This window comes from Leptinotarsa decemlineata, unplaced genomic scaffold (genome assembly GCF_025532065.1).
Source record: "Leptinotarsa decemlineata unplaced genomic scaffold, Ldec_3_MD MMD2_P_RNA_scaffold_9, whole genome shotgun sequence".
Classification (NCBI taxonomy): Eukaryota; Metazoa; Arthropoda; class Insecta; order Coleoptera; family Chrysomelidae; genus Leptinotarsa; species Leptinotarsa decemlineata.
In genome coordinates, this window is record NW_027412536.1 from 10,479,547 (window position 1) to 10,495,666 (window position 16,120).

At 33.3% G+C, this 16,120-nt stretch overlaps 1 protein-coding gene across 6 annotated transcripts in view; it reads right to left on the minus strand.

The window, feature by feature from the left end:
- The window catches only part of csw (protein tyrosine phosphatase non-receptor type corkscrew), a 149,124-nt gene that overhangs the window by 11,500 nt on the left and 121,504 nt on the right, over positions 1 to 16,120 (minus strand). For all 6 annotated transcript variants that reach the window (XR_012464405.1, XM_074170598.1, XM_074170596.1 and 3 more), the window contains 5 exons: positions 10,100 to 10,265; positions 8,478 to 8,654; positions 8,166 to 8,316; positions 3,526 to 3,790; positions 2,969 to 3,122 (listed from right to left, as the gene is read on the minus strand). Coding sequence is in view for 5 of the 6 variants with exons in the window: in XM_074170598.1 (XP_074026699.1) it covers positions 2,969 to 3,122; positions 3,526 to 3,790; positions 8,166 to 8,316; positions 8,478 to 8,654; positions 10,100 to 10,265 (913 nt within the window). In the remaining variant the exon portion in view is untranslated. The remainder of the gene's footprint in view (positions 1 to 2,968; positions 3,123 to 3,525; positions 3,791 to 8,165; positions 8,317 to 8,477; positions 8,655 to 10,099; positions 10,266 to 16,120) is intronic.

The following is a 16,120-nucleotide window of genomic DNA, read 5'->3' on the forward strand; positions in this document are numbered from 1 at the left end:
CTTATATACTCCTGATATGTCCGATACTGAAGTTTTGTTTTTGTTTCCATTGAATTTGCTTAAATTATTATTTGTTCCATAAGCCACGTACAAGTCTCTCTTTTTCAAAAAAGATGTGATGTGATGACATCATTCGTTTAAGCAAATTCATAACAAACAATAAAGATAAAACTTGAGGAGTATATAAGTTGACTTGTGGTTCTTGCTCAAAACTTTATAATTGTCAAACAGGAACTTTTTAACACAGAATAAAAGAGTAGTTTCATGAATGTGAAGACCAATTCCACATTTGCAAGATATTAAATTGAAATCAAAAAGTTTTTCTCAGATTATTTATTTTTCAAGGATAATACCAAAACATAATTTTATTGTGAAACTACACAGTTCACAAAATATGTTTGTAGCAAGTATATTGTATGAAAATAGTTCACATTACTTTAGAGAATATTCGATTTATTAGCTTGTTTCTAAATTTATGTCCGATTCAATGTCGTATTTTTTTGTAGCTCCATATCTCATATGGAGCTACAAAAAAATAAAAAAACATCTCCTGGTATATACTGATTGATAGAGAATTTTGTTATCTATACATTTTTCATTTTTTCCAAATGTTAATTTTTTGCCTCAACTTATTACTATATGATATCGTTAGGCGATTTATGGCCAATATTTCTTTACGACTCCAATTGAACCAAATCGCTACCGAAACAGCCCGAAAAAATAAACGTTGTCATTTGACAATGATAGTGTTGACGAACGCACTGCTCGACGTTGATTTGCGAAATTCCGTTCCTGAGAGTTCAGCCTCGAAGATGAGCCCCAAAGTGATCGACCTACAGTAATCCAGGAAGAGGTTTTGAGAACCCTACTGGAGACTGACCCATCAAAAACGGTGCATGGGATGGCGGAAGATGGCGACAGCTCCCATGCGTTTTTTGATGGTTGTTTAGAACAAGGAAAGGTCAAAAAGTTAGAAAAGTGGGTGCTCCACGATTCGAACTATCGACAGAAATTATCACGTTTCGAGGTCTGTTCTTCTTTGTTTTTGCGCAACCAAGACGATCCTTTATTGGATCGAATCGACACGTTTGACAAAAAGTGATCCATTACGACTTCGAGAGTCGTTGGACACCGATGAGTCACCCAGGCACTTCTCAAAGGCGAAAACCCACCAAAATAAGACCTTGGTTACTGTATGGTGGTCAGCGGCTAGTGTGATTCACCGTCCGAAAATTAAACGAATTGAGCATCGAAGTTCTGCCTATCCCACCATTCTCCCCAGATATCTCGCCAACTGACTACTTTCAAGCACTTCAATAAATTTACCAGTGGTAAAATCTTCGCCAATCAGGATCAGATAAAAACGGTCTTTGTCAACTTTATCTAGCCACGAGCACACAACTTTCATGCTCACGGAATTATTTGACTTGTGTTACATATGCAAAAGTGCTCTGATTCAAATAACAGTTATTTTGATTAAATTGGATAAGAATTCACCGAGATATTTGTTACAGGCTTTTCCCTGACTCAGAAGGAGTCTTTATTGTATAATGTATAAGAGTTTTATTAGTTGTTACTCTGAAGGGGGAAACCATAACAAAATTGTATAGTGCTCTACCGATAGCCAGTATTTGAGGTACAGTAGAGCACTGGTTAGCTCAGTCGGTAGAGCATGAGACTCTTAATCCCAGGGTAGTGGTTTCGAACTTCACGTTGGGTGTTATGGGCTTTTTCCTGGCCTAGAAGGAGTCTTTATATAATGTATAAGAATTTAATTAGTTGTTACTCTGAAGGGTGAAACTGTATCAAATTGTATCGTGCTCTACCGAAAGCCAGTATTTGAGGTAGGGTAGAGCACTGGTTAGCTCAGTGGAGTGGGGTGGTACGTACTTCCTAAGTAGTTCAATTAATGCAACCTTTTTCTTTGGAGACAGAGAGAACTTCTATATTACGTGAATTTACAAACTCATTTTCTAATATACTAACACCTAGCCCTGTACGTACTAGGGGTTGAAACATGTCTAATTTATTTATTCTGTTAAACAAGTTAACTTAAAAATAACAACAAACAACTTAGCTGGTGACAAAATTGGGTGTCAGAAGAAAAAGGCAATAATCAAAGAAATAATGGTAGTACTCATCCGATTCGCAGCTTTCCTCCCTTTTTGGCTGCAACCTGGGAAGTTGAAACTGCACTTTCCCAACTTCCAGGAAGTAGCGGAACTGTCAGGCTTTCAAATTTCAGAAACTCCTTTATTACGATATCCAACGGCATAAAACGAAAAAGGCCTTTGATGAAGGGTGGCCTTAGAATCTGATTTCAGCTTTGTATCTTCTTTAAAAGAGGTAATAACAACTAAGCTCACAACACTAGTTGTTAAAAATGGGACACGGCAATTCAATCCCCAATCACGGCTAATAGTAATGAAAAATAATCCAGAATTAGTATTTTCACAATCACTAAATAAACACACTGTGCTCCTGCCTGAAATCTTTTACTACTGATTCGAATTTTAAAATGTTGGAAAGGGTCTAGGCTCCTGTTCACGAATCAAAATAATTGATATCATTGTCGAACTTCTTTGTCACACTCATGAGAATATTACACCTAATTTGGCAGCTAATTGTCGGTGCTTGATGCGGACCGATATTTAAAGTTGATGAGACATCGAGAAACGTACTTAGTTGCGAACTTTGCAGAACAATAACCTTGATATAATTTATCGAATATGTGAACCAGACAGACAATCACTCTAAGAGAAATTATATTGCAACATATTATAGTTTGAAGTACTCGTAAAAACGGACAAAACTTTTGAAACAACCTAATATTTTGAGCAAATGTTCCTCTGTAGATCTAAGGGATGAACTACAATTCTACTATAACATTGTTTATATATGTGAAATTGGAGTTCTACTTGGTGATTAAATTACTTCATTATATATACACCTCTTCTGAATTACTTACCTGAAAGTGATAATGATAAACCTTTCTTTCACAATTAGTTCCTTCCATTGTAACCAAAAACTCACTCAATTTATAGTGTGGAGGACTAGATTCGGACACATTCTTTACTTTTATTTTTCCATATTCCTTTACACAATTCAGGTCTGGCCAGTACCTGAAAAAAATTTTCAACATCAAATATTCCAAAAGCATAACCCCATAAAGCGATTACTAAGAGGAAAAAAGCATTTATAGAATTACGGTTTTGAGTTTTCCCAATGGATGATTTGCTTCATCGAAAAATTTATTACTACCTTCAATGATCTAATTAACGATGAAAGAAATTATTCCAATTTACTTTTCTAGGAGATCAATATTGTTGTTATCACCTAATACAATTAGTAAATAGTCGAATTACACTCAACTTTAACTAATGTTATTCAAAGTGAATTCAAATATCAGGATGCCGCATGTTCTGCGATTCTGATGACCAAATATTTCAAGAACTAAGATATATAAGATGGTGAAAAACAATTCGTCATAACTTGAATGCACTATTAATCTCATCTGTTAATTACCTGGCACACTTATTTTTTCCTCGTTCTGTTTCTTTGGTAGTCATAACAATCACCCGGCAGTTTTCCTGCCACACCATCTGCCAAAAATCTGGAATAGTTGACGGAAGGCAACCCTGGGTGGCAATGTACACTTTGCCACTTGGATCACTGCCCAATTCAGTTCCTATTGTCTCGTCAGCCTTCCATCGGATGTAGTTGGCATTGATATAATCCGCTCCTGGCACTTTCGGGTCGACATCTTTTAACTTAACCCGAGTGTCATCAACTGAAGAAAATACACGAACTTATTGTAGAAGACTTTTTTTAAATTGCTATCTCAATTGAAATAGGGACTTGCATTAGATTGAACGTTCCAATATATTTAATAGTATATTACGCAACGAGTAGGATAAGAAGCCCATTACCAATGAGCGAAAAATTGTAAGCATGAGGCGTTAGCCGAGTGCGTTAATTCGCGAGTGGATGTAATTGGCCTTAACTTCGAGGTGCGTACTATACTTCTTCTACGACTAACCGTAGAAAGGAATAATACAATATATTTGTTTGAGACTATGGCTTTGGATAATGAACTCATTCAGTCAGTCAGTTAAAACTCAATTGAATGCTTTAAAAAAATAATGACAGTATTTCCTACAAATTATTTTTATAGGGTTTATTTTTGTTATAATTATGTACATTGATAGTTACATTATTATAATTACTTGATGTTATTCCGCCGTCGATGTGGGAGGAAGACGGTTTTATTCCGTTCTGTTGAGAATTTGAAACAGTGGGAACACAAATGTTTTCAATACTATTTATGAGTACATTTGGTGTGTTCCATATGGATGCCATAGAATTATCTACATAACTTTCGGCCATGGACCGACTTTTCCAGCTACTATAGCGCTTTAATGGCATTAAGTCACCCCCTCCATCAACTAGAATGGTTACAGATGATCTTCTGAAGCAGTGTCCAGTATATGTTTCTGGATTATCCAAATAAAAAAATTACCACTACCCTCCGAGAAATAATACTAATATATTTATATCATTTACATAAAAAAGGAACTTCCAACAGTGGGATTTGAACTCGGGTTATAGGAAAAATATATGCTATATATACACGTGTTACCACTGAGCTACTCTGGCGATTACCGATGTGATGTCTGATTGTGATATGAGTAGTGAAAATAATTGATATTCACTTTCCGAGTGAAAGAATGGATTTGAAGAGTTTTAAATAATATAATAATGTCAAATATAAGTGCGAACAGGTATTTTTTGGTCTGTATAATATTCTCATATTGTTTTGCTTGGCTGTTATAGTTCATAGAATTAACGGAAGTAAGCTTTGCTTTAGAGAGGTCTGGCAAATGAAATATGATTGGCTGTTTGCTGGTGAGGTTGAATAATTCAGTTTTGACCTCTATGTTGTCGTAAAAAGTTCATAAAAAATGAATAGAAGGAAAAAGCGGAGTTGTGTTACCTTTGAAAACAAATATTTACCATCTGGAGCTTTCTTAATAAATTGATATATTTGTTCAGTGGTAAGCGTCAACGATTTCTTCGGTTTACAACCATTAGATTTGCTTTTCGGAGAGACACGTGATTTGGAATTTTTGCTGATATCTACATTTCTCTTGATATTCAGGATACATTTCAACACGAAGTAAATTTCCAAAGTTTTTTCTAAATCTTTTTTACAAGATACTGAATGATAGCATATATTTAAAACAAGTGGTTGTCGATTCACTTATATTACCAACCCATAAACTGTTAAACAGTAAATTTACTGAAGATATGATTTTTATTTTGATTTTACAACAAAGAATTTGGAGAGAAAATCCACTGATTTTGCCTCTTGGACAATTGAATGTATTCATGAAATCTTGTTTATTTATCAGAGTAAATGTTACATATCTCATCAATTTTTAAAATTTCGTTTGAAAGTGGCAGCCATTAATTTAGAATATTCCAAATAAGCCATTACCTATCTGCTGTCAAACACGTAATGATTAATTTAGAATGGAGGGAGTAGAAAAAAAAATTAGCCCATTTGATATTCGTATGAATGGCACAAATAGAATTTCGCTAATCACTTTTTGGGGAACACACATATTGTCAAAAGCCATAATATTTGAATATCATATCGATACAGTACAGAAAGTACAGATTTCACAACATTTTGATTCTATCAAAAATAACACCATAAAACACTGCTCTATTTCATTAACGAACCAAGAAAAATTCATATTGAAAACATATCGATGGATAGGACGAGAGTACAGGATGGGAATACTACGTTTGTTTGAAGGTGGTTGACAATGTTTCGTAGTGTATTTCATCAGTTCAGACTTCCATTGTCTAATATAATATAAATTGATTTGAAATTCCTGTTCTACCATCACTCTGGAGTAACCATTCCGTTGAAGGTCGTTTTTGATGATGCCTAGTTCCCTTTCGAGACCTTCCTTTGTATTACAAGGCCCGAAGGCACGGTCTAGTAGAGTCTTGATGATTTATCTCTTAGTCGACTGATAGTGGTTGGATGGATGGATCAATCGACTAAGAGAGGAATCATCAAGTCGATTGATGGTGGTTGGATCAATCGACTAAGAGAGGAATCAATCATCAAGACTCTACTAGACCATGCCTTCGGGCTCTGTAATACCAAGGAAGGTCTCGAAAGGGAACTAGGCATCATCAAAAACGAACTTCAACGGAATGGTTACACCAGAGTGATAGTAGAACAGGCTTTAGCTAGAAGACAGCAAGAGCCCCACAAGGAAGAGAAGCCTCCACGACCAGTACTTGTACTTCCTACATCAGTGGATTATCGGAAAGGATACGAAGATTGGGTCCAAGTATTACATCAGGACCTGCTTCAGATCTGGCAACACTATCCGTAGCAGCCTCACGAAAACTAGGCCACCAAACGCGGACTGCGATTCCAAGAATTGCATTTACCGGATACCCTGCGAGTGCGGAGAATCATACATCGGTGAAACTAAGAGGCCATTGAAAAATCGCATTGCTGAGCACAAGAAACACACACAGCGAGGAGAAACCAGCAAATCCGGAATAGCAGAGCATGTTTGGGCTCATGATATCATATCATAATATCAAGTGGGCTCAAGCTGAAATCATCCACAAAGAGGAACACTGGAGAAAATTCAAAGAAGCCGCGTGTATTTTGTCCAAAAACGCATTTAGTCAAGCTAGCGTAGAGATACGTAACAAATGGAAACCTCTGATCAAACGAAAAACGACCAACTCCCGCCAAACGGTCATCTCCCGCTAAAAACCAATGAAGTGGAGAGAGAGAAGAGAGGATAGGTGAAAGCACTCGAATGGCCTATAAATAGTCGGATCCCGGAGGAATAAGTTCAAAGGGACAAACATCCAAGGCCGACGAAGCAGAATCAGAGACCGCCCCCACGAGTCGCCGTAAGGCGACTTCGGTAAGCACACTAAATAGATTTTCTTTCAGCAAGTTCACCGCAGAACAACTCGACCGCGATTCTAGTATTCTTATTAAGGAACGCCCGACATTAAAAATAATAGCCGCCGGTTAGTTTTTGGGGGCCCCCATGCTTAAATTCAGTTAGGAATAGTCAGATAAAATAATGATTCGATAAGAAGGTAAAAGCACCTAAAGGCTGACTTTCTACCAAAATGAGGATAGATGTCAATCTTGCTGAACTGCCCATCAGTAAGTTGAGGACCGCTCGGAGAGGGGGGGTGGAAGGAGTGGGATAGTTGGTTCTCCTCGCTAACAAATGGGGGGGGAAGCTCCTACTTCAGGGCACTCAACCCGGGAGGGGGCATGGGGGAATAAGTCCAGTTATCAACCGAAGACGATTGTGGATAGGTACTAACAATCGAAACGTCGTGACATAACTTGGTTTGAAATCTTTCAATTTTTATTTTTCATTTTTTCTTAATAATAATTTTTAATTTTCAGCTTTCATTAATATTTCAATTTTTATTTTTTCATTGTTGTTTGGTTTTATGTTATTTCTTTGTAATTTCAGTTTTTTTTTAAAATGAAATTGTTATTTTCGGTTAATCTTTTTTCAGGAATTTCAAATCAATTTATATTATATTAGACAATGGAAGTCCGAACTGATGAAATACGGGAATACTAGTTCAAGGTCATTAATAATATACAGGAGATTTGCTAATAGAAGTTATGTCATATTGGAAATACCATTCCATCCATTGAGTAACTGAAATATTTGACTTTTTGGTATCATTTCTGTATCACTTCATTATGAAGTATGTATATAACATTTCAATATATTTTGAATTTTCTATACTTTTTGTATATCTGATAAGAATTTCTCATTTTCAGTGGGTATAAAACCTTCAAGATGTTTCATGTTTTTACCTCTTGATATTTTGACTTGACTAACTATGACAATTTGTAGGTAACCTCAATTTGATAAAATCACTTACGAAACGAACTTATTTGCAAAAATCCAGGGATAATTTGAAAGAAATATAGTCCGGGACTGAAAATATTGGGTGTTTGATATAATTGAAAAATTGGAATATAATGCAAAATCACCCTTAATATAAATAAAAATTTTTCAACTCTGAAGAAAAAATAATAAAAATGGGAGACTGTTTGTTATACTTGAAAATGGGAAACTTACAAGGTAGTATATTTTTGTATCTATTCTTATTTCTATTTTCAGGTTTGACACCCTCCTTTCTTTGATATAAATTCTTGAATTCCTGTTGCTGTAACGACTCAAATTCGTCCCAAAATCCTGTTTTACCAAACCTACTGGGCTCATTTTCGCTCTGAAAAAAAATTTACTGTATTCATTACAGGAAAATTGTTATTGATTAGAATATTTTTTTGATCAAAAAAACTATATATGCTCATTTTCCAACTGCAATTTTGAGAACAAAATTTTTGGAAACAATTAATTTATGTTTGATTTAGTAAGCTATATATTTACCTGCAATTGTTTTACCCTCGAATGTATTCCGGAAGCGTTGATTTTAGTAGCATTGAAAGGTTGTTTCAAATGTACTACAGTACCTGATGTTTCCACCATCGGGTTTCTTTTGTAGTGTTCAATCAAATCTGCGAGACTGCTGAATTGATCCCCACCACCTACATCGTATTTGTTGTCCTGTTGAATGAATAATTGTAAACATATTGATTCATACTACTTATAAAAAAATAAATATTTGGTGGCTTTCAATGGAAGTGAAAGAACACATCGCTGTGCTGGAACAATACTAGGACAACTTGAAAAATGGTCAATTTAAGAAATCTGTTACAAAATAATGCTGAGAAAATACTGAATGTGAGAAAGTACTTTGGGCTAATATAAAAGAATTGCGTGTCACCAAAGAGGGTCCAAATTCAATTTATTATAAAGACACTTTCAATATAGAATCTTTCAGAAAAATAATGATCACTCAAAAAAAATGAAGAAGGAAATAATAGACCTAGTGCAGCGTATATTAACTGGCCAAAAATATCGTTTGAAAAACACACAGATCTTTTGATCTTAATCAAACATATCCCAGTAGAACATTATGATTTCTTCAAGAGTTTGAAAGCCTTTAGAAAAGGGCAAAAGGTAGAACATGAAGAGAGTGAGTAAACTTCAAATAATTAATACCCTTCTTTATACGTTTCGTCATCAAAGTTCCTATTTTTATGCCATGGAATAGTACCTAATAGTTAGTTTTGTTTATTGTTAAGAGTTTATATTCGTTTTACTTGTAAAAATAAATGTTTTTTTCTTCCTATTGCTGTTTTTATTAACTTGACATTCGAAGGACAACTTTAGAAACAACGAAAGTGAAAGACAAATTCTCCAATTTTCCTCCACAATTCATGCAATACAAGATTGTTGTCAAAAATGAGAAATGAAGACAAGTTTACTGATGTTCAAAAAAATATAGAACAATACAAGGACTTTTTCAACAAAAGTAGGAATAACTTCGACCAAAAACCTAAATATATATAATTTTTTTCCCACTGTAATACAAAGATATCTTACAAAAAGAAGTTAAAAAACAAAATTGACACTTTATAGCAATAACGATATTAACATTAGGCTTCCATATACCTTAGACACCAAACTCCATAAAATGACATTGTGAGTTTGAGAAATGTAAATATCAGCTAGAATTATAACTATGTTTGTCAAGTTGTCCTAGTATTGTTCTAGCACAGCGACATATGAAAAATGGGCATTTTCCAGGAGCAATTCATATTGATCCTCATATAGAAACATTTGACCCAACTTCTTGAGTCTTTATGTTTCACGTGAATTTGTTCAATGTTTAATACCATATTTGAATTCTCAGTTAATTAAAATCCAGCCTGCCATCTGGCAGTCGGCTTTTTCTTCAAACAACAAACTAATCATTTACTGTCAAAAACATCAACTCCTTATCTGCATTTGAAAAGGTAACTTCTTCGTAAAAAAAAAAACAGAAACATTGACTCCTTTAGGCAGGTGTAGAATACAACAAAAAAAATAAGGAAGTGTAGAAAACTGAAATTCGATATTTTGGCAAAATCATTGAAAAAATTCAGAATGCTATATATATTACTTACAGAAGTACACCTGATCATAACGTGGGTAACTTTGTCGTCCGTACGAACTGACAAAACGAAATCACCAGGATTTCTTTGGCTTTCCCTAACTAAAAAGCTGCCGTTTTTACCCCCGTCTAACATGAGTTTTTCCGCTTCTTTGCCAGACAAATGCCCATGAAACCATCTGAAACAAAAGAGAAAATAATTATTGATAATCTCTGTATAGCCTCGTCACATGATTCTTTTATGAATCTGTATGCAGAAAGTGTTTAAGAGATAATAAACTTTATCAATCATCTAATCTACTGGACAATTCGTTTCAGAAATTGAAATCGAAATTTGATTGAAAGTGAAAATAACAAATTGTCAGAATTGAAGGTACTGAGTACCGTGTTAGGAATCGCACGTTAAAAGGTAAGACCTCGTTAGTCCTTAGCTCGCACAAGTTTCTCAACTTCTGAGAGTTGTCGTTCGTATTTGGGGCGACAGCTGATTAACGGAAAAACAGATTTTAAACAGATAAACAGAGTAATTTTGTTAATAACTTGGACACTGAAATTGCATTCCTTCGTAGTTTTTTACTTTTCAAAAGCAATTTTCAATCAGAAAACAGATTATCGAAGAGTATTGATAATATTGAGTATCATTTCGAACTAGTTTATTATTAATTTATTATTTTACGCTCGAGAAAGTTATTGTGTCGCGGTTTTTGTAAAACCCTTTATAATGAAAATCATACAATAAACTGTATCAACAATAATAATAATAATTTATTATCCTAAAACACATACAATGTTTATAGCAGGAAAAAAAATTAAAAAAACTAATTATGACATAACTATAAACAGAGCACACAAAAAAAGATGAACCAGACTTAAAACATCAAAAAATATAAATATACATACATATACACATATATACATACATATATGTTTGAATATGATGTTCAACAACATAAATGTACTCATCAGATAATATATCTATACAAACAATTAATATTTTTTTCAAATTAATCCGGAATTTTTGTTTATTAATTTTTTTTTAAGCATTCAGTAGATCATTGTAAAATTTGATATTTGATATTTCAGATTGTCTGAATATCATGTCAAACGGTTGTGTTGGTCATCATTGATTTTGAAAGTCAAATTTGAATGTTTGAGCTTATTTTTGGCCAAATGAATGAAGGTACATAATTTTAATTTATGTAATGATGACAAATCTAATAGTTTTTTTGGTTTATACAAGTTGACTATAAGCTCCTTGTAGTTCAACTTATATATATATATATATATATATATATATATATATATATATATATATATATATATATATATATATATATATATATATATATATATATATAATACACCTTATAATTGTGTTCTGAAGTTTTTTAATTGGTTTCAATGAGGAATTCGTTCTCATTCCCCATACTGATATGAGATATTGAATTTTGGAATATACTAATGAAAAATAAATCAATTTAAGGTATTTTAGGGGTACAACATTTCTTATTTTGAATAAAATTTCAATTATGGGAGCTATTTCTATTCTTATTGTGTCAATGTGTTCTCTCCATGATACATTTTCATCTAGAATAAGACCAAGAAATTTAGCACTAGGAGAGTATTTAATATTTTCATTATTAAATTTAATTGGATCTTTTGAATCAATTGATATTGATCTTTTTGATATGAACATGAGTTTTAATATGGATTTCCATCAAGTATCGGCCAGTTCTAATAATTCAGCTTAATTTATAAGAAATCTGAGAAAAATCAATTGTGACATAATTTGAATTTTTTATCTATACATCTATGATGGACTTCAATAGGTAAGTTCTCAAGTAAGGAATAAAATGATGCCAGTTCCTGTAATTAGTCGCAGGGACACTACTGAGGATAGGTACCTACTGTGTAACTTGGAATAAAAAGTTATAGATTTATTTAGACGATCATGAAAAACTGAGATATACTGATGCGTGAGAAGGAATATAGGTTTAAGTTTAATCTTCCTCTTGAAGATGATCAGTTGGTGATCGAAACACGTGTCGAGGTGTTGAAATAACGGTTTGGTGTTGAGATACAACTCCAGTAATATTCATTACTACACCAAAGGTTCCGAACAGTGCATCACAAGTAATTAATATTAATTCAGTAGTATATAGTAATATGAATTGAAAGGAGAAATTAAAAGACATCTTAAAACACTAATACAATGGTCTTTATATTGTCTTTGATATATATAATATTTAGGAAAAGATCGACGCCGCAAATTTCAATTGTAGAAATAGTACTACAGAAACTTTTTTGAGTTAATATTTTTCTAAGCTCCCATTTCTACTTTTAAATCTATTGTTTTTAATCCATTGTTTTGAAAATAACAAATAAAGTGTCACTCTTAGCACAATAACTCACAAACTTATGAGTAGAACATCATGAAATTTCAACAGCTTTCTTTTGAAAGTTAGTACTAACTGAAAAAGTGAATGCAATAAGATTAGCGCCACCTATGTGTTAGGCTCGAGACTTTTCAGTCCAGGTAGTAAAAGTCGGTCTTTCAGGTTTGTGCTCTCTTGAAGTGAAGAACAGTCCACCGTAATTCCCTTGATAATTATTGTGAAAGGTCTACCAACTGACGGTACGAGGCTTTCGAATATCATTGTAACCAGTTTTTTAGTTCGTTCTTTGCCTCCATAAATAATAATTGTGGAGATTTTCTTCAGCATTTTCCTGGTTACATAGCAGAAAGTCCATAGTACTGATAAAAGCATCAAATGATTTCTTTACTTGTTGCCGCTTTGTCAAAAAAAAATTGTAAAACTACAGATGAACTTACTTACTTTTGAATTTTATTAGTTCCAACTTCCATTGTCAAATATGATTCTACTATGAAAGAATAAATAACATTTGAACGAATTGAAAATACAATAAAACTTGAATTGAAAATATAATAAAACGAATATAATAATCAAGATACAAAATAAAAATGACCACAGAGTAAGAAAGAATTGAAAACTAAAACGAATAAAAATGAATTGCAGCGTTTCTTTTGAAATCATTTTGAATACCCATTTTCAATTTAATTTTTATTGAAATTTGAGCAGGAATTAAATAATTATAATTTATTAAATCTAGATAAATAACCCCGCCTCCGACCGTACTTTCCGCTGTATGTCAGGGCACAAAAAATGGCTCAAATATCAAAGTGAAAATTACAAACCACTCTCCACTTGCCATCAGCAAATCATGGAGATGATGTTGAAAAACAGTATGTATATAATAGAAATATCGGAGCATTCAAATACAAAATCCGTTTCTCTTCATTTCGGGATAAATGAACATTCGTCTTAACGAGAAGAAACTAAAATACAGATTGCAAAAATTTACTCTAGTAGTTCTTCAATTGGTGGTAACCCCAATGAAACTGTAAACAAGTATTTATAACTGTATTCAAATAACTATAGTTTAAAAACTAAAAAACTCGCTTTTAAAAACCATCGAACTTAAAAGTTAAAAATATTTTTTTTAAATAAGCTTAAAACAATAACGAACAAAAAATACTAGTATCATCGTGAAAAAAGCGACGGGTGCTTGATATACAAAAAATATGGCACAAAGCGCCCACGCTTTTTTCACAATAATAGTAGTATTTTTTTTCGTTCGTTATTGTTTTAAGCTTATTTAAAAAAATATTTTCAACTTTTTAGTTCCATGTTCTTCAAAAGCGTGTTTTTCAGTTTTTTAAAGAGATGCGATAGCATCCTCGGGCATCACAATACTGTAGTATTTTGAAATAAACATTAGTTCTGTAATAAATTGCTTGGATGTTTTCAAATAACAAATTTGAAATTATATTTAGTCTTTGATTTATCAGATTCCTTCATAGTAACTTCATCTCTAAAAATAAGTAATATGCTATATGTCACCTCTAATCCGATATTTTTTTTGAAAGCCTATCGCTTTCTAGAATTTATTTTCCACCAGTATAATTTTGACTCTTTCCCAAGAGCTTACTTGTCATAAGAACACTTTGTACCATAAATAGCCTGAACGAATACAGTTGATTTGTCAGTTAATGGTGGCTAGATAATATTTTTCAGATGTTATGTATTTCTGCGAGTAATTTGATTACATACCATCAATTTATAACATAATTATGTATTTATTTACAGCAGCATAATCATCTACCCACTACATGCGTAATATCATCGACGTTTTTGCAGTAGTTACAGGAAGTTAATAATAATAAATTTAATGATTGTTATCATTATTGGATATAAAAATAACTATGTGTTTATTAGGAAGTACTTCAGAACTGAAATTGAGATCGTTGCTGAATTGAAGTCAGGCCACATAAAGATTTGCTTAGCACTCGGAATTATAGACCTCATTGGATCTACTCATCAAATCTGAAAATTTCATTTATTAAACATAGGTGTGCATATTTACGATGGTTTCCTTAATATCGAAAAGAAGTAACACGATATAGGTCGTAATAGGCCGTGGTCGAATGGAAGATGTATCAAACGTTTCGTATGCTACTACGCCAGACATCATCAGTGGTATGTGCGTTGACTTCGAGATATAAGCTTCGTTTTCACAGTCAATACACATACTACTGATGAAATCTGCCAGTAGCAGAAGAAACGTTTGATAATACCAATTCCATTCATTTGGAGAACTGCGTTTATGTGGAATAAACTTCCTGAGAACTTTTTTCGAAATGAATTTTATCTCCAGCGATTCGCTACTTTCGCAGGAGCGCCGCTGTTAGAGCGTCTTAAGGATTTTCCTGTAGTGCCGGCCTACCAGCCCGGATTATCTCTAATCATGACTCCGGCCGTGATATGTTCACATATCAAATCAGGGTATCGCAGGATAATTTTCGAAATAATTGTGATTGTAATTGTAATGATGTGGTTACTTGACCGCTTCTAGAATTCAATGGCAATTAATTCTGAAACCAATCAACGAATGACGTTACTAGGATATCAAAGACATAATAGAAATATGGAACATAACTTCAAAGTGGAAAGTTGTATGTATCTCAGCAACTTCTGTACATACTCTCAACTCAGCACATACTGAGTTCCACCATTCAACATACCTTGAGGATGCTGAACTCTGCAGAAAAGGACTCTGCTAGATTAGATCCATCTGCTAGAGAGATCCATCTACTGGAAAGTAGATGGATAATTGGGACTATTTCATTTTACATAGATATATGTCAGAGGTACTTTCAGAGTACGAATACAATCTACAGCTATTTGAATACAACGCAAATCCCCACTATCGCAATTGTACTGCTCTCAAAGTATATCAAGGATTTTCCAAAATGTTTATCAGACAGAGACCTGAAATTTCTGTATTTTGCCCTTGTTGAAAGCCACTGAAGATACGCCATAATTACTACAATCTTTAAAATTGATTGCTTCCTTCTTTTCTTTGAAAGATTCCCACATTTATTGGAGTAGTAGAGCGCCCAAAACTTTCTTTCGAACAATTCTACTTCTCCTGTACCAAAGTGAAGTACCAATTCGATTTTCAATTAACACAAAAGCCACTCGACAAAAACACGACTTTAATTTGCCCATTCCAAAATATTTCCACATTAAAGACTCTTTCATTTATAATGGGCTGAAAATGTTCAATCACCTACCATCAAATCTGAAATTAGCATGCAATAACGTAAACTTTAGGGAAGTTTTGAAGGATTTTTTTTGTGTGAGAGCCTATTACAGTTTATCAGAGTACTATCAAGATATACTTTTTGATTCGACTTGTGGCTAACTCGTTTTATGTAATCAATATTGAAATTTTTCCAAATAAACTATTATTGGCTATATTCGTGCAAGTGATGTATTGTGCTATGTAAATACTAATTGTTTTTGTTATTTTTTTGTACATATGTTCAATAACTACCTGAAATTTTATTCAACAACTACCTGCCAATGTGTATTACTGTATAGTTTTCGAGAACATTACTCGAATAATTATAACTTGACAAGTAGCGATAGCTACTATGTGTGAAATTGTT